At 45.3% G+C, this 25456-nt stretch overlaps 1 protein-coding gene across 1 annotated transcript in view; it reads left to right on the top strand.

Moving 5' to 3' along the window:
* Window positions 1–25456, top strand: part of LOC125623278 (scavenger receptor cysteine-rich type 1 protein M130) — a 62860-nt gene that overhangs the window by 23313 nt on the left and 14091 nt on the right. The window contains exons 4-11 of the mRNA XM_048822320.2: window positions 2421–2735; window positions 6686–7000; window positions 13929–14243; window positions 14698–15009; window positions 19571–19888; window positions 22914–23228; window positions 23694–24008; window positions 25332–25394. Coding sequence (XP_048678277.2) covers window positions 2421–2735; window positions 6686–7000; window positions 13929–14243; window positions 14698–15009; window positions 19571–19888; window positions 22914–23228; window positions 23694–24008; window positions 25332–25394 — 2268 coding nt within the window. The remainder of the gene's footprint in view (window positions 1–2420; window positions 2736–6685; window positions 7001–13928; window positions 14244–14697; window positions 15010–19570; window positions 19889–22913; window positions 23229–23693; window positions 24009–25331; window positions 25395–25456) is intronic.

The following is a 25456-nucleotide window of genomic DNA, read 5'->3' as shown; positions in this document are numbered from 1 at the left end:
ATTTTTCCTCACCTATTTGAGGTTTCTTTGTCCACCCTTCCTGCTTGATGACTCTGTTTACTGCTTAAATGCAAATTAAGCAAAGCACATATTCCTTTGTTTGAAACAGATGTTTGCCAACCTCAGTTTGGAACATGTATTAAGATCACCATGCAGTGGAATCTTATAACTTCACTTACAATGTTGACACACCCATTTTACCAGGAAATATTGACCAACAAATTATGAATTTTCAGATGATACCATACAAGACATACTTTGTACAGAGATTATTACAACAGTGTGTAGGGTGCGGACACGGGTACATTCTGTCACACCCTCCTACATCTGAGCTCATAAAATAAGCTCCTCTGCCTGAGTCAATGCTATAAGAGAGCTCACACTTTCGCACATCAATCTGGGGACTCTTTTACTTAAGAGTTTCTTTATTTTATTCCTTTCTGCGAACTTTAGCACGGTGTCCCACTATGTTTTTTTACTGTCTGTACATTTAGCACTCCTTTTCCCACATTTATCTTGTGAATGCATAGACTGGCCACGATACTAACAAATGCCATTATCGTGTACCGTGCATTTTGTGCATATGCTGAAGATTTATTTTGTTTATTAAAACAACTGTTAGCTGTGAGCCTGCACTGTGTAAATGCTCTGATCTGCAGACACAAGAGAAAGAATTCTAGATTCTGCAGGCGCTGACTCAGACAGTCCTGCCATTGCCACTACTATTTTCTATGTTTAAACTCAACCGTTGCTAGAATTTTCCCTGTAATGTTTTGCGAGCACACTTCCCAGCGAGTTAATCTCTAATTACATCTGATTCAAATGTGTCAAAAATGACAAGACTTCGCTAATTCCCTCAATATATTTACATAGGGGTGGATGGATTTGACAGCCATTTGCATTCTCTGTCTGAATTTGCACAGTTCATATACTATGTTTTATATGGAATAGCATAACCATCTAAAGGCACCTCCTTCCAAGCAGTAGGTCCAAATTCAACAGTTACTCCCAGGCTTGACTTGGTTGGAATTCAGCCTGGTTCTGACTTCTCCTCCTGCCTTAATAGGCTACTCCCAATCCTCCTAGCCAGGTAAGTCCCTTGATATCAGGGTCTTCCCTGCAGGATTCTTTCCTCAGTCTCTGCCACAGCTTCTTGAGTTTCCCCCCACTATCTCCAGCTTCCTGCTGTACTTTACTGGGGAATCATCTGTCTTCCATCAGGCCCCATTAAGGCTGTTAAGGCAGCATGGGTGGCTCCCTCACTAATCAGGATTGGCTGGCCCCAGGCCTCCAGCCCTTAAAGGCAAGCCACCCTGTTTCAAGGAATCTCTTAATCCAGTTCCTGCTGTTATTTTGTTAATATAATGGTTAAATGAAAGGCCTGAAGCCTTAGACTTGCCGCTTGTTTGAGAATACAACTGTGAGGTCAAGAGAAAAGGATTTGTGAAGGTATTTGGGTAAATTGGGGATTGCCATCTTTCTACCACTCTTGCCTTCCAACCTGACTGCAACTGATCTGTGTGCAGAGTCTAAGTCATAGATGGATTCCTTCTTCTTTTGGGAGATTGCCAATAGACGACATTAAGCAGATCATAAGGTGAATGAGGCTTGGGGCCTGCAAGGCCAAACTTCTGCTTGAGTTGGGGAGGGGGGAATAGAGGGAGCTGAAACACTTTCCCAACTTTGGGGAAAAGGGCTGGGAACTCCCTACCTAAGTAGTGAGAGAGACTGAACTAGGGTTTAGGCCCAGAGGGCTAGTATGTAAGGACCCTAGGAGTCAAATGTTTTAATTACCTTTGGACTGAGTGAGTTATTAAAGGGATCTGAAGAGGGGAAAAGAGGCAAGGTACAGCAGACTGACCTCTGGCCATGAGGGGGCACTCAGGAGGCAGCCAATCCTTATTACAGTCCCTAAATTCTTTGGTTTTGTGTCTGTCCAAGCCACTCCCACTCCCACTCCCCCTTTACCATCTCTTGCATTTCCTATTAGCCACATACAGCATGCCATAGCCGTCTCCTGCTTGGATCACATCTGCTGGATAAGGGGATTCCCATCCTCACTGTGGGCAGCCTGGCTTCCATCCCACTGGGAACAGTCTTGTGTCTACATGCAAAGGCATTTTGGCTGAGATCAGCTGGTAGCTTCTGTCCTGCAGAGGAAAATGGGAAATAGTGGCCATTTTTTCATAAAAGCAAAAGCCATGAGAGGGCCCCAGATTTTCCTGGGAACACAGCAGCTTTAAAAAAAAAAAGCACATAGGTTTGCGAGACTCATGATAATGTTGTGTGATTGGGCTACTTTGAGACTGTCCAGTCATTGCTCTCAATGCAGATCCTCTGCTGCTGGGCACTGACTCTGCTGGTAATAGCAATGGGGGTGGAGCTCAGTGCTCTTTGTAATTCTGTTCTGTCTCTCGTAGGTGCTGATGAGCTGAGGCTGGTCAATGGAAGCAGCCCCTGTGCCGGGAGAGTGGAGGTTAAACACCAGGATCAGTGGGGGACGGTGTGTGATGATAACTGGGACATGGCAGCTGCTGGGGTTGTCTGTAAGCAGTTGGGATGTGGAGTTGCTCTCAGTGCCCATATTTATGCTCATTTTGGAGAAGGATCTGGACAGATATGGCTGGATAACACTGTCTGTCGTGGTACCGAGTCTGCTGTCTGGGAATGTGAACACAACAGTTGGGGTGAGCATGACTGCAGGCATGTAGAGGACGCTGGAGTGACCTGTTCAGGTAAGGAATTGGCCAATTCAGTCCTACAAGCAAATCCTTTGAGAGAAAAAGGCTTGAACCCAGAGGCGTCATGGGCCTGTGACCCTAATGAGAAATGAATAAAAACGAGAGTAAATTCTGTAATTATTATCCATCTTACTGGATAGTATAAAAACCTTGGGGGATTCCTATCAAATGAGAATTCCTATCTCTGAAGGGTTTTCATTATCCCAGTCTTCATAGTTTCAGTACCATGTCTTTCATTTTCCTTTTAATGGTGGCAGAGGGGTGTTTAGTCCAGCTGCAGGAGGCTGAACCATGGACCTGGGGGTCCTCACAAGGAGAAGACCCTGATCTGTCTGGCAACTTCTCTGCTCTGCAGGGCTGAACATCTTTGTGGTGCAGTTCACTTCGTCAGGTCCAGTGCTGCCTGCTCTACAGGGCACTGTGACTGATTCCTAGAAACTGAGAGCAGGGACAGGATGAAAGGCAACCACATGATCTTGGGGTGAAGGGGCAGCTAATGGCCCTCTCCCTACCCCCACATATTTATAGCTGCAGGATCAGATTTCCCCTATTTCCCATTAAGCTCCATTGATGGGAACTGGAGGAAGAATATAAGAAAGTAGGACTTCCCTCTACCCCCTTAATAGTGTCCCCCCTCTCTCCCTTCCCCTTTTATTCTCCCTCGCATTGGAATCCCCATCTTTACCTTCTTCAACAGATGCCCACCTGGTACTATACTTCCCCTCCCTGCTCTCCTTCCTTGAGCATGTCAAAACCTGGAACTCCTGCTGCAAGGGAAATTACAAAAGTAGTAGTAGTAATAATAATAAATAATAAATCTGATTTGGAACAAGAATTTAGAATTTCAGAATTTCTGTGTAACGAGAATGCTGAAATTTAATTTCAACCTTATGGAAACATATTTGTTTGGACTTTATATGTTCAACTATTCTGTATTATACATAAAATAAAAAGTTTAAGTTAAATGTTCTAAGGCTGAAATGAAATATTTTGATTTTATCAAATCTTTTTGATAACTTTTCATCTGAAGTTTGACAAAATTAGTCTATTTCTGCAGAACGTTTTGATTTTGTCAAAACCAGCTTTTTCAGATGGAAATCTGTTCCATCATAAAAATTTTGAGCAGCTCTACTCTTTCCCCTAGGTGTCCTCATTTGTGCCTCCCTATTCTGTTCTCCCTCTTCTCCTCTTCCTGTGTATGGGATATATATCTCTGTCTCTTCAAGTCCCTCCCTCTGACTGCTCTCCCTGCCCTGAAGGTCTTGTTTTCTCTTCCCCCACCCCACACATGTTCTTCATCTCTCTTCAGAGCACAGAGGAATAGAGATGAGAACTCCTTGTAGAAATTATATGGGACTACTCCCTGCCCCGAGGAGTGAGATTAATGGACACATCAGGAAGGAAGGAAGTATGAAAGAGGAGGGTACCAAGGGAGGGGGAGAGTGGAAGACAGATGAAAGAGTAGAAAGTAGGAGGAAAGTAGAAATGCAGGGAAAGAAGAATGGAGTCAAATCATTCTCCTTTATCTGGATAAGCTGTTTGTCCTACATTTCCATTTGATTGACTGAAGTTTAAGACACTTGACTCATATTGTTTGTACACAGGTAAAACAGTCCATTTGCAGGCTCCATAGGAGGCCTGGATCCTGGAGAGCTAAGCATTCCTCTGTCAGTGTGAGCAAGTAATCAAGGAAGAGCTCAGCTGCCGCTCACACAGGCAGAGATGAAGTACTGAGCAATTGCCCTTTGCTGCCCTGCTGTTCCCCTCAGGGGTTCCCTCCTTGCTAGGGCTGGATTAACCTAATACAGGAGCCTAGGCTCATCTACCTCTGAAGCAGTACCACTCCCTGTGTGTGGTGGTAGTAGAAAGAGTCAAGTATGCAAGAGCTTTCTAAAGAGACTGTGGGCCCCTGCCATTGCCACCAGGGCATCAGGCTGGCCAGAACCTCCCTCATTCCCTGCTCCCTCTCTTCAGGTAGGCTGGGGTCTGGTCCAGGACGAAGGTGGTCTCAGGTCCCCACCAATCCAGGACAGGACTCTGTGTGTGTGAACCACACACAGTCACCTGACACAGCCCTTTGCTCTGCGACATGGGAGGTGCCATACACCAGGCCCTCTGCTCCAGTAAGTGGAAGAGTAATGGCAGGCTGGAGGCTCCCTCCATTCTAATCCCTGCTCCTCCCCAAAGAGCTTTAGGGTAGCAGCATCAGAGGCAATGGGTTTGACCCAGTTGAAGAGCAAGAGTGACAGCGCTAACCCACAACCGCTGCAGCGGGATAGCATATGTGATCTCTGTGGAGAAGGGAGGTCCATTGGTCCCTTATGGTCCAACCACAGAGGACGCTTGAAAAGAAAGAGTTCTTTTAACATAGTTTGCTTGAATAAATTTCTGTCAATGGAGCAAGGATTCCTTCAGAGCCCTGCCCCATTCCAAATGCATCTATACATTGAATTAGATGGAGTTTTTAAAAAATGATTAGTACAGTTCCATGTTGTTACATATGCAGATACAGTGATGATAAAATATTGGAGATCATTATTAAAAACATCTTTATCATTATTAAAATATTAGTGCATGTCAAGGTTCCTTCCCCACTCTGAACTCTAGGGTACAGATGTGGGGACCTGCATGAAAACCTCCTAAGCTTACTTTTACCAGCTTAGGGTAAAACTTCCCCAAGGTACAAATTAATTTTACCCTTTGCCCTTGGATTTCCACTGCCACCACCAAACTTTATCTGGGTTTACTGGGAAATGTAGTTTGGACACGTCTTTCCCCCCAAAATCCTCCCAACCCTTGCACCCCACTTCCTGGGGAAGGTTTAGTAAAAATCCTCACCAATTTGCATAGTTGACCACAGACCCAAACCCTTGGATCTTAGAACAATGAAAAAGCATTCAGTTTTCTTACAAGAAGACTTTTAATAGAAGTAAAGGAATCACCTCTGTAAAATCAAGATGGTAGATTCCTTACAGGGTAATTAGATTCAAAACATAGAGAATCCCTCTAGGCAAAACCTTAAGTTACAAAAAAGACACACAGACAGGAATATTCATTCTATTCAGCACAGCTATTTTCTCAGCCATTTAAAGAAATCATAATCTAACACATACCTAGCTAGATTACTTACTAAATTCTAAGACTCCATTCCTGTTCTGTTCCCGGCCAAAGCATCATACAGACAGACACAGACCCTTTGTTTTTCTCCCTCCTCCCAGCTTTTGAAAGTATCTTGTCTCCTCATTGGTCATTTTGGTCAGGTGCCAGCGAGGTTACCTTTAGCTTCTTAACCCTTTACAGGTAAGAGGATTTTTCCTCTGGCCAGGAGGGATTTTAAAGAGGTTTACCCTTCCCTTTATATTTATGACAGTGCACATGAGCAAAATACATTTCCATAGCCTTATAACTCAGCCAAATCAGAGTGGATCATCACCCTATATAGCAAGTATCTTCTCTCCAAATTTCAAGTTTTTGTCCTATTCCACTGAGATGCTAGAACTGTTCGACACGCTCAAAAATGTACTTATTTCACTGCTGTCTTTCCCAAAAGTGGTTGAAATACCTAGCTCCATCTTTTTTTAAAGATTCACATTTGACAGAGGACAGACCTGGAAAATTTCAGGTCAAAAGTTTAACAACACTATAAGCAACAGAACAAGGGCTTTAGGATGCAAAATGCTTAGTCAACATTGGGTATAACTAGAGGCACAAGTTATACACACTGTTAAGAATGCCAATGGCTGCTACCCCAGCAGTGAACTCTACCCACCTATACAGCTGTACCTTCACAGAAAAACAGGAACTGCCATAGCAGATAAAGGTCTCCTGCCTGTTTGAAAATATCTTAGTGCTGGTACAAGAAAGTCAAATTAATTTTAGTCAAGTGCGAGGGAGATTATGGGATGTCAATGTAACTAACACTGATGGATTTACTGACGGTCTAGGACGCCTTGAGCCCCAGCTGATTGGAGGGAATACTGCCTGCTCAGGACGTGTTGAAATAAGACACGGAGACACATGGACCACAGTCTGTGATTCACACTTGGACCTTCAAGCCGCCAGTGTTATCTGTAATGAATTAGACTGTGGAACAGTTGTATCCACCCCAGGAGGATCACACTTCAGTGAAGGATATGGGTCAATCTGGTCTGAGAAAATCCATTGCTTGGGGAATGAATCACAGCTTGTGTACTGTCCCAGAACATTGCATCCTAATGAGACATGTTCACACTCAAGTGATGCCAGCATTGTATGCTCTGGTAAGGATTCAAAGTGATAACTTTAAAATATTTATAATGTGTCTTACAGCTGGGTTGCTCAGCATCTCTCTACACAGATCACCATATTCATCCACATTTTTCCTCTGTGAATCCACAAGCCTTTGCACTACTGGTTACAGTGATACTTCAACAGGTTCCTGACTGCTAGGAGAGATGACTCCACTCTCTCTTCCTCTCCCAGTGCTCTAGTTGCCAGGAGAGGATCAAGAAGAGCATTATTGTCTCGATCGCTTGTCCTTGTGTTGAAGTGGAACAGTTCTGCTCTCCAGTAGCACTCTCACTCACACTCTGTCTCTTCCTGTCCCCTCCCCCCTGCCACTATTTGCATGTTATTCAGGGCTTCTTGGATGCTAAGCATGCCCTACTCTGCCATGTTTCTAAAGGGAGTGGTATCGTGTAAAGGTCAAAACAGAAAACCAAGAATTGGGAAACCTGATTTATTTCCCTCTCTGACACTGACTCTGTCACTCAATCTTTGTTGCAGTTTACTCATATGTAAAATAGGGATAATAACACTTCCCCCTCTCTACCCCATTGTAAGTTTTAATCCATTAATGTTTATAAAGAGCTTTGAAATCCTTGGACATAAGGTGCCAGAGAAGCACAAAGTATTATTATTTTTAGAACTTGCATGATAGAGTTGCTAGTTGCAGTCACCTTTATTTGCTATAGCTCAGTGGTTTGAGCATTGGCCTGCTAAACCCAGGCTTGTGAGTTCAATCCTTGAAGGGGCCATTTAGGGATCTGGGGCAAAAATTGGGGATTGGTCCTGCTTTGAGCAGGAGGTTGGACTAGATGACCTCCTGAGGTCCCTTCCAACCCTGGTATTCTATGATTCTATGTAACTGTCTGTACTACCGATTGATACTGATGTAAATATTAGGAATAATTGTGTACAAAAAGTCTACCAAAAATTAAGATTTTTGCATCCAAAATTGCAGGAAATGCTAACAGTAGGGTTGCTCATGCAATCTCAACTCTGGCCCCTTATGCTTTATCATATAATCTTTAATTACATGATCACATGCTATTATTTCCTATGCTATCTTGCCTCATCTATTGTGCGTCTTGTTCCTTTCTCTCACACCTTTGTGCTTTATAAACTCACCTGGCTCCTATAACATTCCCATATTATTATTGTTATTTAACAGTTAGGTTTAGGGCCCTACCAAATTCACAGCCATGAAAAACATGTCACAGACCATAAAATCTGGTCTCCCCCTGTGAAATCTGGTCTTTTGTGTGCTTTTAACCTATACTATACTATACTATACTATATTGACCCAAAAGGGAGTTGCAGTGGGGGTGGCAAGGTCATTTGAGGAGTGTCATGGTATAGCCACCCTTACTTCTGTGCTGCCTTCAGAGCTGTGAGGCCAGAGAGCAGTGGCTGTTTGCCAGGCGCCCAGCTCTAAAGTCAGCACCCCGCCAGCAGTAGCATAGAAGTAAGGGTGGCAATACTATACCAAGCCAACCTTGCTTCTGCACTGCTGCCTTCAGAGCTGAGCGGCTGGAGAGTGGCGGCTGCTGACTGAGGGCGCAGCTCTGCAGGAAGCAGCGCAGAAGTAAGGGTGACAATACCACACCAGGCCATCCTTACTTCTGCGCTGCTGCTGGCAGCGGCTCTGCCTTCAGAGCTGAGATCCCAGCCAGCAGCCACCGCTCTCCAGCCGCCCAGCTCCGAAGGCAGCGCCGCCGCCAGCAGCAGCGCAGAAATAAGGGTAGCAGCACCGCTACAATAACCTTGCGACCCCCTACCCCACCCACACAACTCCTTTTTGGGTCAGGATCCCTACAATTACAACACTGTGAAACTTCAGATTTAAATAGCTGAAGTCATGACATTTATGATTTTTAAAATCCTGTGACTGTGACATTGACCAAAATGGACCGTGAGTTTGGTAGGGCCCTAGTTATGTTGCAGTAATATCTAGAAGCCACAACCAGGTCGAGGCCCCATTGTGCTAGACACTACAAAGACATAGAGAAAATAACAATCCCTGGCACAAAGAACTCACACTCCAAGACATAACAGGGGGATGAGACAAGCAAACTGGTCAAGGTAGGAGTGGGAGGAGATGCTAATAAAAATAGTGTGTGCACAATTTTTTAGCATTATTCATAGGCTGTGGAGCCAGGGGGACCACCCAGGCCATGGTCTGACCACTTTTTGGCCAGGCTAAACCTGAGTGGTGCTGTGACCCTGCGTGGCAGGTTGCAATGCCATTCACTCACATTAGGAGGGTGCGAGTATAGGGGCTCATGGGCCAGTCTGCTGGTAGGTGAGGGGCATTAGACAGTGGAAGAGAAGGGTCAGGTGGGGAAGCGGGCAAATCTGTGTTTCCTGCACACACACTTTAATGGCATTCTGCAGCCCGTGTTATAGGACAGTAATGACAACTCACCAGCTGCCTTACCATTGTCAGGTTGCCTGTTGCTCTATGAATTATGGAAGAGGTGAGTTTTGAGGAGGGACTTGAAGGAGGATTAGATGATGCTGTTATGGCTTTTGACTGGGAGTTCTTCCTACGCAAGGGAGGAACATACAGAGATGTTTAAGGGAGAAGCAAGCAATGAAGGCTGCCTTCACTGTCAGAGCAATGGTGGGAGTTAACAGCTTGATAAGTAGAGTTAAGCAGATAATTGATTTGTTCGGTTCAAAGACCAAAAATAAACACCTGAAAACTAAACAAAGTCAAATTTAAAAAAATTGGTTTTGGTCAAATGAAACATTTTGTTCGTCCACAAATAATTTTATTTCAGTTTTTGGTTTAGTTTCATTTTTCAATTTTTTCACCCTTTTGTGGGTTTTTAAAACAAATGTAGCTAAATTTCTAAGCAAAATGTCATTTTGAAATGAGAAGTCAATTTTTTTCATTTCAAAATGGATGAAATGAACCATTTGGACTTTTTCTTCTTTTTCTTTTTCTTTTTCTTTTTTTTTCTGAAACTATTGACCAAATCCAAATCAGCAAGTTCCTGTGCAGACAGGACTGTAAGGCTTTGAGCAGTGAGTGAAAGATGGCAAAAAGGTTGCTGGGATTGCAGGTGGGGGAATTAATCAAAGTGGAGAAGGAGAGTTGCATGGCTAAGAAAATGGCGGATTTGAAGGAGCAGAGCATGAATGTGTAGTGAAGGAAGTCAGACTGGCTATAGGATTTCCACCAGAGACGCTCTACTGCAGGTGAGTAGGAGTGTTTGGGGTGAGGCTGGGCTGGGGTTGGCAGGCCGGACCTTGCAGTGGGAGAGTGGGGCTAAAGAGTCAAAGGTGCAGGAAACAGCCACCATGTCGCTGCGGGAAAGAAAAGAGAGGAGAGGCTAAGCAGGTCATTGACATTGATGGACTGGAAATCAAGGAAGGACCAGACAATGTGGCAAGAGGGAGGAAACTGATGGGCAATGCTAGAAATGACCAGGTGATGGCCAGAGCGGGGGAACTCAGCAACAGCAATATGCAAAAGAGAGCTATGCTAGTTGAAGACCAGGTCGAGTGAACGTCACATTAGGGGAGTGGGAGAGCTGATCCAGGCCTGTAGGTCAATGCAGAGGGGAGGGTGAGGAGACGGGTACCTAAGAGGTTAGAAATTGAGCTTGTTTCAAATTTGTTAACATATCCTTCTTTCATTGGAAAATACTAATTTGTCAAAACTCAAACTGCGGGAAAAGTTGGTTTTGGCAAATTTTTTGAAAAAAGTTTCAAAATTCTTGAAATGTCCCATTTTGATATTTTTGAAATGGAAAATTCAAGTTTTTGTGTCAAATGATTTTTTGTTTTGAAAGTGAATTTATAGTGCCTTTTTAAATTTAAAATGTGTAAATCATAACTAAACATTTAGACATTATGAAAACTGATCCAAAAAATGTTTCAATTGACCTGATCCAAAAAAATTATGGATTTTCAGTTTGTGAAATTTTTTGAAATATCAGCGTTGCATTCCAGTTCAGTATGGGAAAATTTATCAAAATCTCAAACATTCGTGCACAACAGGAAAATTGTTTCCCTTCAAGCTCTAGTCAGATGGGCCATTAACATGGGTGATAAAGTCTCCAGGGATGAGTGTGGAAGATTGTGATATGAGGAAGAGAGAGATCCAGGAGCTGAAATCACAGAGGAAGGCTGACAGGGAGGAGCTGGGTTGGCAGTAGCTGGCAGTAACATAGAGGGGGAGAGGAGAGAAGAATAGGTTGGAGTGCTTCTCAAAGGAGGAGAAAATGTGAGAGCAGAGAAGTCCAACACACTCAGCTTGTTCCTTTGGGGATGATTCAGGGCCGGGATTGTGAGAGGAGGAGAGGCCTCTGTAAGACAGAGCAGCTGCAGCGACAATGTCAGATGAAGGGATGCAGGTCTCCGTGAGAGACAGGAGCTGGAGTGAGTGAGTGATGAAAAGGTTGTGGATGTCTGTGATCTTTTTAGTGATGCAGTGTGCATTCTAGGGACAGCAAGAGGAGGAGGGGGGCTGGACATGAGGTTAGGAATGGTGGCATGAGAGGGGATGATGGGGATGAGCGTGGAAGTTGGAGACCATGGGAATGAAGGGGGGTGCAGGTTTGGAGAAGTTGTAACCAGAAACCAAGAGGAGGAGGCAGAGGAGGATGTGGGATCTAGCTGGGAAGGGGATAGAGATCAGAATGGAAGAGAAGCGGGTAGAGCTGGTGGGACCTGTGAGGGGTGAAGGTAATAGAATGGGGAAATGGAGCCAGTGGGGGGAGTTTAGGGTTGGGGGAGGAAGAGGGAAGATCTGTGATGCACAAAAAGGTGTGATAAGAGCCATGGGCAAGAGACAGATGAACATGGTTAGTGAGCAAGTGAACAGTGAAATAATAAATGGAATCCAGTTAAATCAGTAGTAGTGAATCAATAAGCAATGAGATGAGATGTGAGGTGAGTTAGTTAGCAGTGAGTTAGTTATTCCTAGAGATGGTCAGGAATTTTTCATCAGAATTTTTGTTTAACTGAAAATGCTGTTTCCTGAAAATCAAAACTTTCCCTGGGAAACTTTCAATTTTGCTAATTTTTTTTTCAATTTTGTTTTGGGAAAATAGAAATGAAATGTTTCATTTGGGCTGGGTTCAACCCTGGTAGGAATATTTCAGATTGTAGAACTGACCCAAAATGTTTCATTTCCAGTCAGTTCAACACTAATCTTCATTTCCCTGCTGCGGCACATTGCCTTATGGGAGTTGTAGTTCAGGCTCCGGTTCTCTCCTCAGGGCTGGGCTCCCTGGCCAGACAACATCTCCCCTTATAAAGTGCAGTCTTCCCTCTAACTGGTGGCACAATTGCCTCATGATAGCCACATGTCTGTAGGTGCATGGTGGGAGATTTAGTCTGGTCACGCAATCACAGACATGAAGGTCGCTATCTTAAAACAAAAAAACTTCAAATCCAGACTCCAGCGAGAAACTGCTGAATTGGAATTCATTTGCAAATTGGATACTATTAATTTAGGCTTAAATAGAGACTGGGAGTGGCTAAGTCATTATGCAAGGTAACCTGTTTCCTCTTGTTTTTTCCTCCCCCCCCCCCCAGATGTTCTGGTTTAACTTGGATTTAAACTTGGAGAGTGGTCAGTTTAGATGAGCTATTACCAGCAGGAGAGTGAGTTTGTGTGTGTATGGGGGTGAGGGGGATGTGAGAAAACCTGGATCTATGCAGGAAATAGCCCGACTTGATTATGTAAAGAGTTGTCACTTTGGATGGGCTAGCACCAGCAGGAGAGTGAATTTGTGTGGGGGGGTGGAGGGTGAGAAAACCTGGATTTGTGCTGGAAATGGCCCACCTGTTGATCACTTTAGATAAGCTATTACCAGCAGGACAGTGGGGTGGGAGGAGGTATTGTTTCATATTCTCTGTGTTTATATAAAGTCTGCTGCAGTTTCCACGGTAAACATCTGATGAAGTGAGCTGTAGCTCACGAAAGCTCATGCTCAAATAAATTGGTTGGTCTCTAAGGTGCCACAAGTACTCCTTTTCTTTTTGCGAATACAGACTAACACGGCTGTTCCTCTGAAACCTGACTCAAAACAAAACACTTGGGGTCAGTTTGACAAACTGAAAGGAAACATTTCAGTTTGGGAACGTGGAAATTGTTTATTTAGATTGAAGATGAAGACGTAGTGAACAGTCAGGTGAGTGGGACAGTAGCAGCCAGTACACAGTCAGAGCTGTTGCCCTGAGACACTCATGTGGCTGTTGAGCAAAAGCAGGAGCTGGATGATCTTCACAGTCACAGAAGGTGTTGAAGGATTTAGCTGCAGGAGTCAGGGGAAGATGGCAGCAGCTCTGCAGGGCTTTGGAACATCAAGAGAAGGGCTGAAGTGAGGAGGGTGAGTTCAGTTACTGGGCCAGGGTAGGTAGACCAGGCTGTGAGCTCAGTCAGGTGACACAGGAGAAGGGGCATCCAATGGGAGAGAAGGCAAGTTAGATGGTGCAGATCTGGAGAAAAAACAAAAGTGAAGTGACACCAGCCAGAGAGTTAGATTGGGCAGTGAAAGTTCACTTTCAAACCCCGTGCAGCCAGGATGTGTTGCCTTGCCCTGGGAGGAAGGAGGAAGATGGTGGTCAGCCTCAAGCTCAGGCTTTTCGGAAGAATCATAGCTGGAGGGGTGCACACAGGGACCCAGTGGCTAACTGGACTTCTTGATCCACATTTATTTTTTTAACCCTTGTTGGTGTCCTGTATATTCTATTTACAAACAGCCTCTCCCCCAAAATACACTGTGTTAAAAGAAATTAACTTAGGTTACAAGTTGAGCACTTGAAAATTAGGAAATGCCAGAGTTAATGTGGCCTGGGCAATCCCTATGTGTGTGTAGATTACAATACAGTTTTCAATTATGTGCTCACTTACTATTATTTCCATAGGAAAACACTCTCTCCTCTGATCTCTCTTCTCCTTCTTCTCAGGGTACGGTGGGTACAGGCTGACAAACGGCAGCACAGCGTGTTCGGGGAGAGTGGAGCTTCTCCACGGAGGCGCCTGGGGAACCCTCTGTGACTCCCAGTGGGATTTACAGGCTGCCCACGCCCTCTGCCAGCAGCTTGACTGTGGATTTGCCCTGTCGATGCCAGCAGGGCAGCTCTTTGGCACAGGAGAGGGGCCTGTCTGGAACGGCACATTTGGCTGTGAGAGGAATGAATCCCGCCTGAGGGACTGTCCTGTTACTGCGCTGGGCACAGCTGAGTGTCCCCCTGGGAGCGAAGCCAATGTGGTGTGTTCAGGTGAGCAGCTGCAGGGGGAAAGAAAAGAATTGGGGATTGGGGAACATCCTCAGCCAGATCTTCACAGTGTGGCAATCTGCCAAGCTCCATTGGGCTCAGTGAGGCTATGCTGATTTACACCAGGTGGGGACCTGGCCCATAATTTGGCCCCCTGTCCCTGCACCAGCCAAGTCTGCTGGAACTGATCCCTCTGTGAAATGCTTGTGGTGCCTTGAGTATGGAATGTATCAAAGAAACCAAATTCTGGTCCCTGGTCCTCCCTTCGCACTAACTGACGTGGATTGAGTATCAGTTTGTGAATATGCAGGTGCAGAATAGTCCCACAGTCCCCACAGGGTAACTGCGAGCATTGAATAAGAGCAAGAATCCCTCCCTGTTCCCCACTCCCCGCCCTGCCATTGCCATTAACACTGATCACTGCGCCACCTCGACACTCACTTTCCCTTGTGCTAAGGGTGCCCGGGTGGCAGGTTAGTGAACGGCACCGAGTGCTCCGGGAGAGTGGAGATCCGACATGGAGACACATGGGGAAGCCTCTGTGCCTCCCACTGGGATTTGCAAGATGCCAACGTCCTCTGCCATCAGCTGAATTGTGGATACGCCGAGTCGATCCTGGGAGGAGCCCATTTCGGGGAAGGGAACGGAACCGTATGGAGCGACATTTTTCATTGTGAAGGGACTGAACCCTGTCTGTGGGATTGTTCTCGCATGGCCCTGGGCAACCCAGCCTGCTCCCCCAGAGACACAACCAGGGTTACTTGTTCAGGTAAGTTTAATATAGACATGTATATGTCAGTTACAGTGCAGTGTACTGCCCAGCTTAGGATCATCATGAGTAGTCCCATTGACTACAGTACTCAAGGTAAGTAGGGGTATTGGAGTGTTGCTCTCTTTGTTTAGGTTCCCCAGATCAGAGAACCTCCAGGTGCAGTGAGGGGTGGCGAGGTGGATCCTACCTCTACACTAGAGTGAACCAAAGAGAATGGCTCTGTTCTATAAACCTGGGGTTTGTGATTCACAGATTCCCTCAGTCCCAGCAGGGCTGACTCAGCCCTTCATCAGGTTGAGGTTGGTGTTGCAGAAGCAACTTATACGCAGAGATCTCATCCAAACTGTGGGGCCATTACAATCCCACTTCACTCTGGGAAAGTAGGTGTTTGCCCTCGTGTTCCTGGCCAAAATGCCCTCCATTGCCCATCCCGGGTTGTATGCTGGTGGGCTGCAGCCCTCACCTACAGAGCTTGCTCAGTGGGTGTGTAGATTGATAAATCTTTAATTCCTCACAACACTTCATAGAAATAGTCCTTTCTTTGCCAAAGATCCCAGTTTTCAGGAAAGTGTTCAGATGGCTCCAGAGCTTAGCTCCTGAACCAGCTGGGAACTTTCACAAAGATCCTGCTCTTAGTGAGAGCAGCTGGTGCTTTGATGAAGATCCTCCTCTACAATGCAACACAAACACTGCAGGGGTCCTTTTTCCTGCAGGCTTCTCCAAAGATTTTCCCTCATCCAACTTCAAAAACTTCCTCATGACACATCGGAGAACGACAGTGGCTGATAGATGGCAAGTTATCTGAGGGCTACCCAGAGTGGCATAGGCCAAGATTTTTAAAGGTATTTAGGCATTGCTGCACTGATTTAGGAGCCTAACTCTCATTTTCTAAAAGGATTTAGGCACTGACCAGCCTTAATCAATAGGATCCATAGGCTTCACATCCCTGAGCATTGTAGCTGTGTCAACCTAACCCCCAGTGTAGACAGTAATAGAAGAATTCTTCCATTGACCAAGCTAGCACCTCTCAGAGAGGCGGATTACCCACAGCAATAGTAAAACCCCTTCTGTCACTCCAAGAAGCATCCGCAGTGCGGTGATACAGCGTCACAGGTGGCATGCTGTAGCTGTGTCACTGTAGCACCTGTAGTACGGACATGGCCTTAGTAAACCAAACATTTAATGCCCACCGAAAATATTGTAAATAGTATTTGGAGTACTATGAATAACTTAAAAAAAAATCTATTAGACAGTAAGTCTACTGGTTTTCCTTGTACAGCCTTCCCCCCTTTTGTTTCTGGTACAAACCTTCAAATATAAGGTTTCAACTTATCATCATGTTCTGTACTTCAGCCCACACATCCAAACACATTCCTCACTGATCTTCTCTCAGAGGTGATTTCTCAGGCTTCGCAGTGCAGTCATAACATGGTGTGTGTGTCACCTGGATTCTTCTGAGTTTGACAAATGGCAGCACCTCCGTCGTTTCAAACACTTCAGAACTTGGTCAGCAACCAATCAGTCTAGGGATCTCAGCAGCTAGCAGAGTTCCAGCCCTTGGATTAAGAGCTCACTGGCTCTCAGTTGCTGGTGAAACAGAAATCTGTAGCCTGTATTCAATGTGGTACAGGGATTGGAAACAGCTCTCACAGCAGACAGATCTCTCAGTCCTTCATCTATCAGCTGCTGAGTCCACAGGGCTGCATTTGATACCAAAAAATAAGGTTGACCAAGCTACATCTCTCAGGGGTGTGAAAAATCTTACATAGGTTAAGCCGACCTAACCCTTGGTAAAGAGAGCACTAGGTTGACAAAAGAATTCTTCCATAAAGCTAGCTACTGTGTCTTGGGAAAGTGGATTAACTACAGCAATGGGAGAACCCCTGCTGTTGGCCTAGGTAGTGTCTACACTGAAGGACTACAGAGGTATAGTTGCAGCAGTGCAGCTGTGCCGCTGTAACCTTTCAAGTGAGGACAAGCCCTTTAATTCCGCTATTTATAACTCTTCTCCTACACTCTATTGGCTCAGCCCTCAGAGGGTGACTAGGGTGTGACCTGCCAGGTTGATTGCCCACAATGTAACAGAGGCGCAGAGTATCCAGCTACAATCCATGTCCCCTCCCCAATGCGTCTCTCCCTTCCTGATGGAGAAAAAAAGTCAAATGCTGCAGTGCAAAGCATGTGGGTCACATTGACCCAGAGATTCTGTGCTGTAAGTGAGGGGAGAGTACACTGACTGGGTCCAGTTCTCACTAACCCCAGCTACTCAGTATAAAGGAGCCTTAGTGGGAGAATCAGACCATACGTAACTTAGTCTGCAGAAGAGAAGATTTAGTCTGCAGAAGAGAAGAGTGAGACGGGATTTGATAGCAGCCTTCAACTACCTGAAGGGGGGTTCCAAAGAGGATGGAGCTCGGCTGTTCTCAGTGGAGGCAGATGACAGAACAAGAAGCAATGGTCTCAAGTTGCAGTGGGGGAGGTCTAGGTTGGATATTAGGAAACACTATTTCACTAGGAGAGTGGTGAAGCACTGGAATGGGTAACCTTGGAAGGTGGTGGAGGTTTTTAAGGCCTGGCTTGACAAAGCCTTGGATAGGATGATTTAGTTGATGTTGGCCCTGTTTTGAGCAGGGGTTTGCAGTAGGTGACCTCCTGAGGTCTCTTCCAACCCTAATATTCTATGATTCTATGTAACTTTAATAGAAAAGAGTAGTTGACTCCCTGTCTTATGTGCAACTTTAAGCCAATCCTGAGCTATGAATCACTACTGACCTGTGTGTATATATATATATATATATATATATATATATATATATATATATATATATATATATATATATATATATTTATTTAGGAAGTTTTAACTGGCTTACAAATCATGTTTTGGGAGCACATTGGCTCCTTTGAAATGCAAGGTGCCATATACACTGTATAAAAAAAATCTCCAATGGCAGTAAACACCTGAAAGGGTTTTGGCTTCTCCCACAAGGAACTTCAACAACTTTATGTGCTCACAGTGAACAAACTTTTCAAATGAAATATATATGTATACATATATGTTTAGGAAAAATGGGACATTTTTCCCCATTGCCCAGAGGTCACTCACCCCTCCAAGCATCATCTCCAGCCAAGCCAATAGCTAGAGTTGAGAGTTGCAGACCTGGCCTGCCAGGTGCAGAAAAGCCTTTATTGTGTTAGCTCCTGTCATAAATATAAAGGGAAGGGTAACCACCTTTCTGTATACAGTGCTGTAAAATCCCTCCTGGCCAGAGGCACAACCCTTTCACCTGTAAAGGGTTAAGAAGCTAAGGTAACCCTGCTGGCACCTGACCCAAAATGGCCAATGAGGGGACAAGATTTTTTCAAATCTGGAGATGGGGGGAACAAAGGGTTTGGGCTGTCTGTGTGATGCTTTTGCCAGGAACAGATCAGGAATGCAGCCTTCCAACTCCTGTAAAGTTAGTAAGTAATCTAGCTAGAAATGCATTCAATTTCCTTTTGTTTAATGGCTGATAAAATAAGCTGTGCTGGATGGAATGTATATTCCTGTTTTTGTGTCTTTTTGTAACTTAAGGTCTTGCCTAGAGGGTTTCTCTGTGTTTTTAATCTGATTACCCTGTAAGGCATTTACCATTCTGATTTTACAGAGGTGATTCTTTTACCTTTTCTTTAATTAAAATTCTTCTTTTAAGAACCTGATTGATTTTTCATTGTTCTTAAGATCCAAGGGCTTGGATCTGTGTTCACCTGTACAATTTGGTGAGGATTCTTATCAAGCCTTCCCCAGGAAAGGGGGTGTAGGGCTTGAGAGGATATTTTGGGGGAAGATGTCTCCAAGTGGGCTCTTTCCCTATTCTTTGTTTAACACACTTGGTGGTGGCGGCATACGGTTCAAGGACAAGGGAAAGTTTGTACCTTGGGGACGTTTTAACCTAAGCTGGTAAGAATAGAGTTCAGAGTGGGGAAGGAACCTTGACAGCTGCTTATGAGTTTGGAGTTGATGCAGTGATCACAGTTCACCAATGTACATTGAACAGTGAAAACAGGGCAGGGCTTTCTTTAAAGGAATCACATGTCCTGGCAGTGCTGGATCTGGGAATTGTAGCAGTGACATAGGCCAATACCCAGACTCCTGTTGTAAATCACAGCTATCTCACAGTGCTGCCGATATCAGTGCATTGTGTGGGCATGGGGGCCTTTTGCACTGGGCACTTTGATAACCAGGGACCTGATCTGCCAGGTGTTCCTGAGCACCTTCTACTCACATTAACTCCAGAGAGAAGTGAGAGCACTCTGCATTGTACAGAAGGGGCCCAGCTCCTCACAAGATATGGCCTCAGAGCTCGGGAAGCCTTTCCCACCATCACCCCCTGCATTTCTGAGTAGAGAGATAAATGGAGCCCTTGAGATAGGTTGTTCCCTGTATCACTGCATAGCAGTGAGGGTTACCTTCCACTTGCCACAGACAACTGTGTTTCACAACACACCTGTGCATTATTTATAATGCAGTACCAGCGGGGAGTTTTATTCAGTGTATTTGCTATCTCTCCGAGCCCAGGTCGTTCTGAGTCGCTCAGGCTGTTGAATGGAGAGAGCCGGTGTGATGGCAGAGTTGAGATTTCCTTCCATGGTGTGTGGGGCAGAGTGTTGGATGACCAGTGGGACATGGACGATGCCAGCGTGGTGTGCAGACAGCTCCAGTGCGGAGTTGCTGAGAAAGCTTATAACCCCGCTAAGTCTCAGCGAGGAAGGGGCCCCGTGGGGCTGAGAAGGGTGCAGTGTGCAGGAAATGAGACTCGTCTGACTCTCTGTGACATCTCCACGTCTGAGACAGCCCAGGCAGGAATTGCTGAGGATGTTGGTGTCGTTTGCTCAGGTGACTGTGTGAAAATCTTATAAATATCCTGTCCTTGTTCAATGGGAACATAACGCACCCCAGGGCCTGCCTCCACCCCACCTGTGCTGTGATCGCAGCAGTCCTTGAAGCGATGTGGATCTGAGGTTCAAACTTTCGCCGATTTATAGTAAAAATATCATATTATATACAGAAAAAGCATAGCCACATTATAGGTTTAATAAAATGCAGCGAGCTCCCCCAGTCCTGTCTCTCTGTTGTATATTTTTATGTATTGGAGCTAATAAAAAAATTTTGATGAAAAATCTTCACAATAAGATTACTGATTTTCACAGAATGTCTGATTTCATTGAAAATGTTCAGATTTTTGTTTGAAAAATCTAAATTTAGTTGCAGAAAAGAAAAAAATATTCATAGTCATCTAAATATTTTGTGGGGAATAAAGAATGAATCTCCCGAGCAGTTCTAGTGTATCTAGTGGCTTCTTTATGTTAAAGTCTTAAAAAAACATGCTGTCTTGAATCAGAAAACAATAGTAAGAAAAGGAAGTCATATGCAACCTGTTTTGACCAAGGCTGCCATGGATAGTAGCTCTGGGCTAGATCCCCAAAGGACTTGGGCGTTGCAAGGTCTGACTCCTAGGTGTCTTTCTACCCAATGAGATCCTCAGCCATGAGTCACGCGCCCAGCTTCCCGTACAATGCATGGGGAGAGTTAGACACCTCAGAAGCCAGAAAGCTGAACAGGGAGCCACCTAAATTTGCCAGCTGTGAGATGCCAAGGAAAGGAGTAGGGCCTAGATACACAGAGTTATTTAGATGCCTAACTGCCATTGATCTAAGCCTTAGGCACCTGACACACAGGTCAGAGATAGGCACCCATCTTTGCTCAGGACTCTCAACCACGAACTCACTCATGTAAGTCAGGTCAGCGCTCTCATCTCCCAATTTTATCCATAACCCAGTGGTTAAAGCACTCAACTGGTGGGAAAGCACTCAATGTGGGAAATCCATGTTCAAATCCCTGCTCTTCCTGATTTGGAGCAGGGACATGAACACAGGTGAGTGCTCTAGTTACGATAGACTATAGAGTATGCTGGGGTGGGTCTCTCCTGTTGGAAATGTTCCACTTTGTACAAATAATTGGTCACTGAATCAGAGAAAAAGCAAGAGAGTGACTCTAGCCTGGTGGCCAGGGCACTTGCCTGGAATGGGGGAGACTCAATTCCCTGCTTCAATAAATACGTAACGATTTATACATTATGTATTTATAAAGAGGCAGTTAGGTATCTATGTACCTTTGTGGATCTAAGCCTGTCACTTAGGAAGTACATCAAAGTTGCTGTTATAATGTGACATTGTTAAGTCCTAATCTTATAACTGTGCAATTTTCCTTCATTTAAAAGGGGAAAAAAGGAATCTGTGATGGGATTTTTTCATTGTTCTTGGTTGTAGATGACAATTGTACAAGAGAATTCTATTATTATTTTTGATGGTATATTATTTAAAGACTCCACAATAAAAGTAAACATAGGACCATACCACTGGTATCCCTGGTATCCTTCAAGTAACATATCCCTATATCATGTACTGTATGTTACTGCACTGAAATCATTTTTCATGCCCATTCCAACTGCAGGGTAACTATGGCACATTAAGGGTCCATTCCTGCTCCAATTGTGTCAGTGGGGACTTCACAGTTGATTTCAGCAGGGTAGATTTGGGCCCTAAGTGTCGGGGACTTTATTGTAGACTCGTGCCTCCAATTGCCTTTCTTTCCCTGTATTTCTGAAATAAATTGTTACGATGTCTGCTTTTTTTTAATCCTCTGGTGTCTCCCCAATTCTATAACAATTTAAAAGACTATTTGTTTTTTGTTAAATTTATTGCCTAATAATTCCTTGAACAACTTGATGCTTATCCTTTAAGAGCAGTTTGAAAATATTCAAACTTTCCAGTAAGGGGTGATTCTGCATACCCTTAGTTTCACTAGTACCTCTTACCCATGTGATGAGTCCCATAAGATAGGCCCTACCAAATTCACAGCTATGAAAAACGTGTCACGGATTGTGAAATCTGGTCTCCCCCTGTAAAATCTGGTCTTTTGTGTGTGTTTACCCAATACTATACAGCTTTCATGGGGGAGACCAGCGTTTTTCAAATTGGGGGTCCTGAACCAAAAGGGAGTTGCAGGGGGGTCTCAAGGTTATTTTGGGGGGGAGGGTGGTATCGCTCCCCTTATTTCTGTGCTGCCGTCAGAGCTGGGCAGCCCCAGAGCAGCAGCTGTTGGCCGTGTGCCCAGCTCTGAAGGCAGCACCCCACCAGCAGCAGTGCAGAAGTAAGACTGGCAATACCAGACCAGGCCACCATTACTTCTGTGCTGCTGCCTTCAAAGCTGGGTGGCTGGAGAGTGGCTGCTGACTGAGGGCTCAGCTCTGCAGGCAGCAGCGCAGAAATAAGGGTGGCAAAACCACACCATGCCATCCTTACTTCTGCGCTGCTGCTGGCGGCGGCTCTGCCTTCAGAGCTGGGCTCCCGGCCAGCAGCCGCCGTTCTTCAGCTGCCCAGCTCTGAAGGCAGCGCTGCCGCCAGCAGCAGTGCAAAAGTAAGGGTAGCAGTACTTGCAAACCCCCCCCCTCCCCGCCCCAACTCCTTTTTGGGTCAGGACCCCTGTAATTACAGCACTGTGAAATTTCAGATTTAAATAGCTGAAATAATGAAATTTATGATTTTTAAAATCCTATGACCATGTAATTGACCAAAATAGACCCTGAATTTGGTAAGTCCATACCTATAAGGGTTACTCAGATGAGTAAAGAGTTCAGAATTAGGCCCTTACACTCACTTGGTGTTTATCAAAACTGCTCTGTAAAAATCTTCCTCATTTCCTTACATTACAGGCTTCTTTTCTTTTCTGTGTTTCTTGCAAAGACAGATTTTTAAATGTATTTCAGTATCTCAGCCATTACACTATCATCATTAATTTGCCTGGAAGCTGTTCAGCTATTATTATATTGCATGTTAACAACTGGGATTCATCCTTGCAGGAAGCAGGCGGATCAGACTGGTGAATGGGGCAGGTCGCTGTGCTGGGAGAGTGGAGATTTATTACAGTGGCAGCTGGGGGACGGTCTGTGATGATGCCTGGGATCTGTCAGACTCCAATGTCATTTGCAAACAACTGGGATGTGGACATGCCATCAATGCAACTGTCTCTGCTCATTATGGGGAAGGATCCGGGCAGATCTGGCTGGATGATGTGAACTGCTCTGGGAATGAATCTGATCTCTGGGCATGTCCTTCCAGAGGCTGGGGCCAGCACAACTGCAGACACAAAGAGGATGCGGGAATTCTCTGTTCAGGTCTGGTCTGGGAATGCTCTTGTGAACCTGGTTACCAGGCTATTTAATGGAGGGGGAAGATATTTGAGGAGAGAGCTGAGAATGATTGAGACTCTCCCTTGCTGTCTCTCCTCCCAACCTACAGGGATCATGATTAAAAAGTCACCATTTCCCATCGGTTCCCACCCAGGGGTATTGGAAATATCAAAGCATTTCTCTAGTGGTGAGAGGGCAGTCACTGCTGTATTGCAGGCATCTGTGTGTGTAACTGCTGGGAAATGGTGCCTTTCAAGAGGGGATCATTCTATTTCTAATGGGCTTGTGGTGTCCAGAAGAGTTTCTGATTCTTGGAGTGATTGTTTCTGGCACTTGAATCTGCAAAATAATGCACAGGATTGTTAGGAATCTCTGGGATTTCACTCTTTACACCCCAGTTCTTTTCAGAAACAGATTATTTAAATTCCCTTTTTGTGCATTTCCTTCTAGAATTCACGGATTTGAGGCTGGTGAGCGACAGTGACTGTGCTGGGCGACTGGAGGTTTTCTACAATGGGACGTGGGGCAGTGTTTGCTCCAATCAGATGTCTGGAGTCACCCCAGCAATTGTCTGCAAACAGCTGAACTGTGGGGATGGAGGGCAGCTTGCAAGAGACTTGGCATATGGAGCAGGTTCTGGTCCCACGTGGCTGGACCATGTTTCATGCAGTGAGCAGCACAGGTCCCTTTGGCAGTGCCCGTCAGGCCTGTGGAAACAGCAATCCTGTGATAACCGAGCAGAAGAGACCCATATTTCTTGCAGTGGTAATTTTGAAACTGTCTGCACGCACGCACACATGCACCCTCTACGTGTTTAATTCATTGAAAGTGTGTGATTACTTTTCAGAATAGACAGTTTTACATTCTCAGCAGTGACACAGACATATTTTCATTGTCCATTCTAGGAATGAGAATGAGGCCCATGGAAAACAAACTGGGGAATTAGTTATTTATACAAGCTGTGTGGTACACAGTGTAATCACCTAGTGAGAGCTCACAAATGCCTCCTATTAGCTAGCATCATTCGGTAATCTCTGTGGTTATCCTTTGGGGCTAAAGAATCAGAGATGGGCCCAGTGTCAGTGACCAGGACATAGGCGGTTGTGGTGAGTGGTTGGAGCAGGAGTCAGGTACAATGGGTAGAGCAGGAGCTGGTAGTCGGAACTCGGAGCCAAGGGTCAGAGCCAAAGTCAGAAGTCAGGAATCAGAGGTGAGAGTCAGGACTGGGTTACCTGGAGCAAGGCAAGGCCGGGATAAGTCTGCAGTGAGAGCAAGAGCAAGGCTGGGAACAAGGCAGGAGCACAAGGTATTGCAGCTGTGGGAAATGCTTTGAGCAGTCGCTGAATGGCTACTGTGGCTGCTGGATTCAAGAGCTGCGCTGCAGACCCTTCCCACCAATCAGGCAACCCACTACAGGCCAGCTGCACTTGTTAGGCTGCCTGGAGACTGCTCTGCTTCAGGTGCTGATTCCTGAAACTCTGCCTGTGAAATCTGGGTCAGGATCAGAATTCCCCAAAAGTGTGTCTGTGTGTAGGTATGATGGGGGTGCTCTATTCACCACAATATGGTGCCTCCTCCTGGTTGTCCTGCTTGCCAGGTCAGCGCCTCTCCCCATGGTTGCAAACCATCCCTCCATCTTGTCTCTCTGTCTGCAGCTGCTCTCTTGATCCAGGAGCCGCTGTGGTCTCTTTGTGACTCAGCCCTCCAGCTAGGTCACTATTGTGGTTTGCACTTCTGGGCGAGGGGAGTCTCTTCTCCCAAACAGGCTTAGCCAGTCTTCCTATGGTGCCACTTCCCCAGTGGCTGGTTAGGGAATCTGAGCCCCGGCTCTACTCTGGGTTCTGGCTGAGGGACCCTCTAGTCAGCAGTCATTCCGTACTTTGCTGCATTTCCCTAAGCACTTGCCTAATATTCTTGCTATCTCTTTGTTCTCTGTGTCGACCAGCTTTCCCACTACCTCCTCCTGGGGATTTAGATTTAAGCTTATGAAATTGCTGTAATTTAGAGGTTTAATATACCGATAACCCTACTCTCTCCTACATCCCACACACTTCTCAGTCTGTTCATGTCATAATTTTCTATCCATAGGAATAAAAGAAAAAACACCTCAGACCCTGTTTAGCGAATGCCCGAACTCTACAAGCTGTACAGGTATCTCTGCTTCTCACTGTCTCACTCTTGGTCCCGAAGGACTTTCCCAGCTGTCCCAGTAA

Source organism: Caretta caretta, chromosome 1 (assembly GCF_965140235.1).
Source record: "Caretta caretta isolate rCarCar2 chromosome 1, rCarCar1.hap1, whole genome shotgun sequence".
In the NCBI taxonomy this organism is placed as follows: domain Eukaryota; kingdom Metazoa; phylum Chordata; order Testudines; family Cheloniidae; genus Caretta; species Caretta caretta.
The sequence above is the reverse complement of the archived record's forward strand: the minus strand, read 5'-3'. Positions and strand labels throughout refer to the sequence as shown.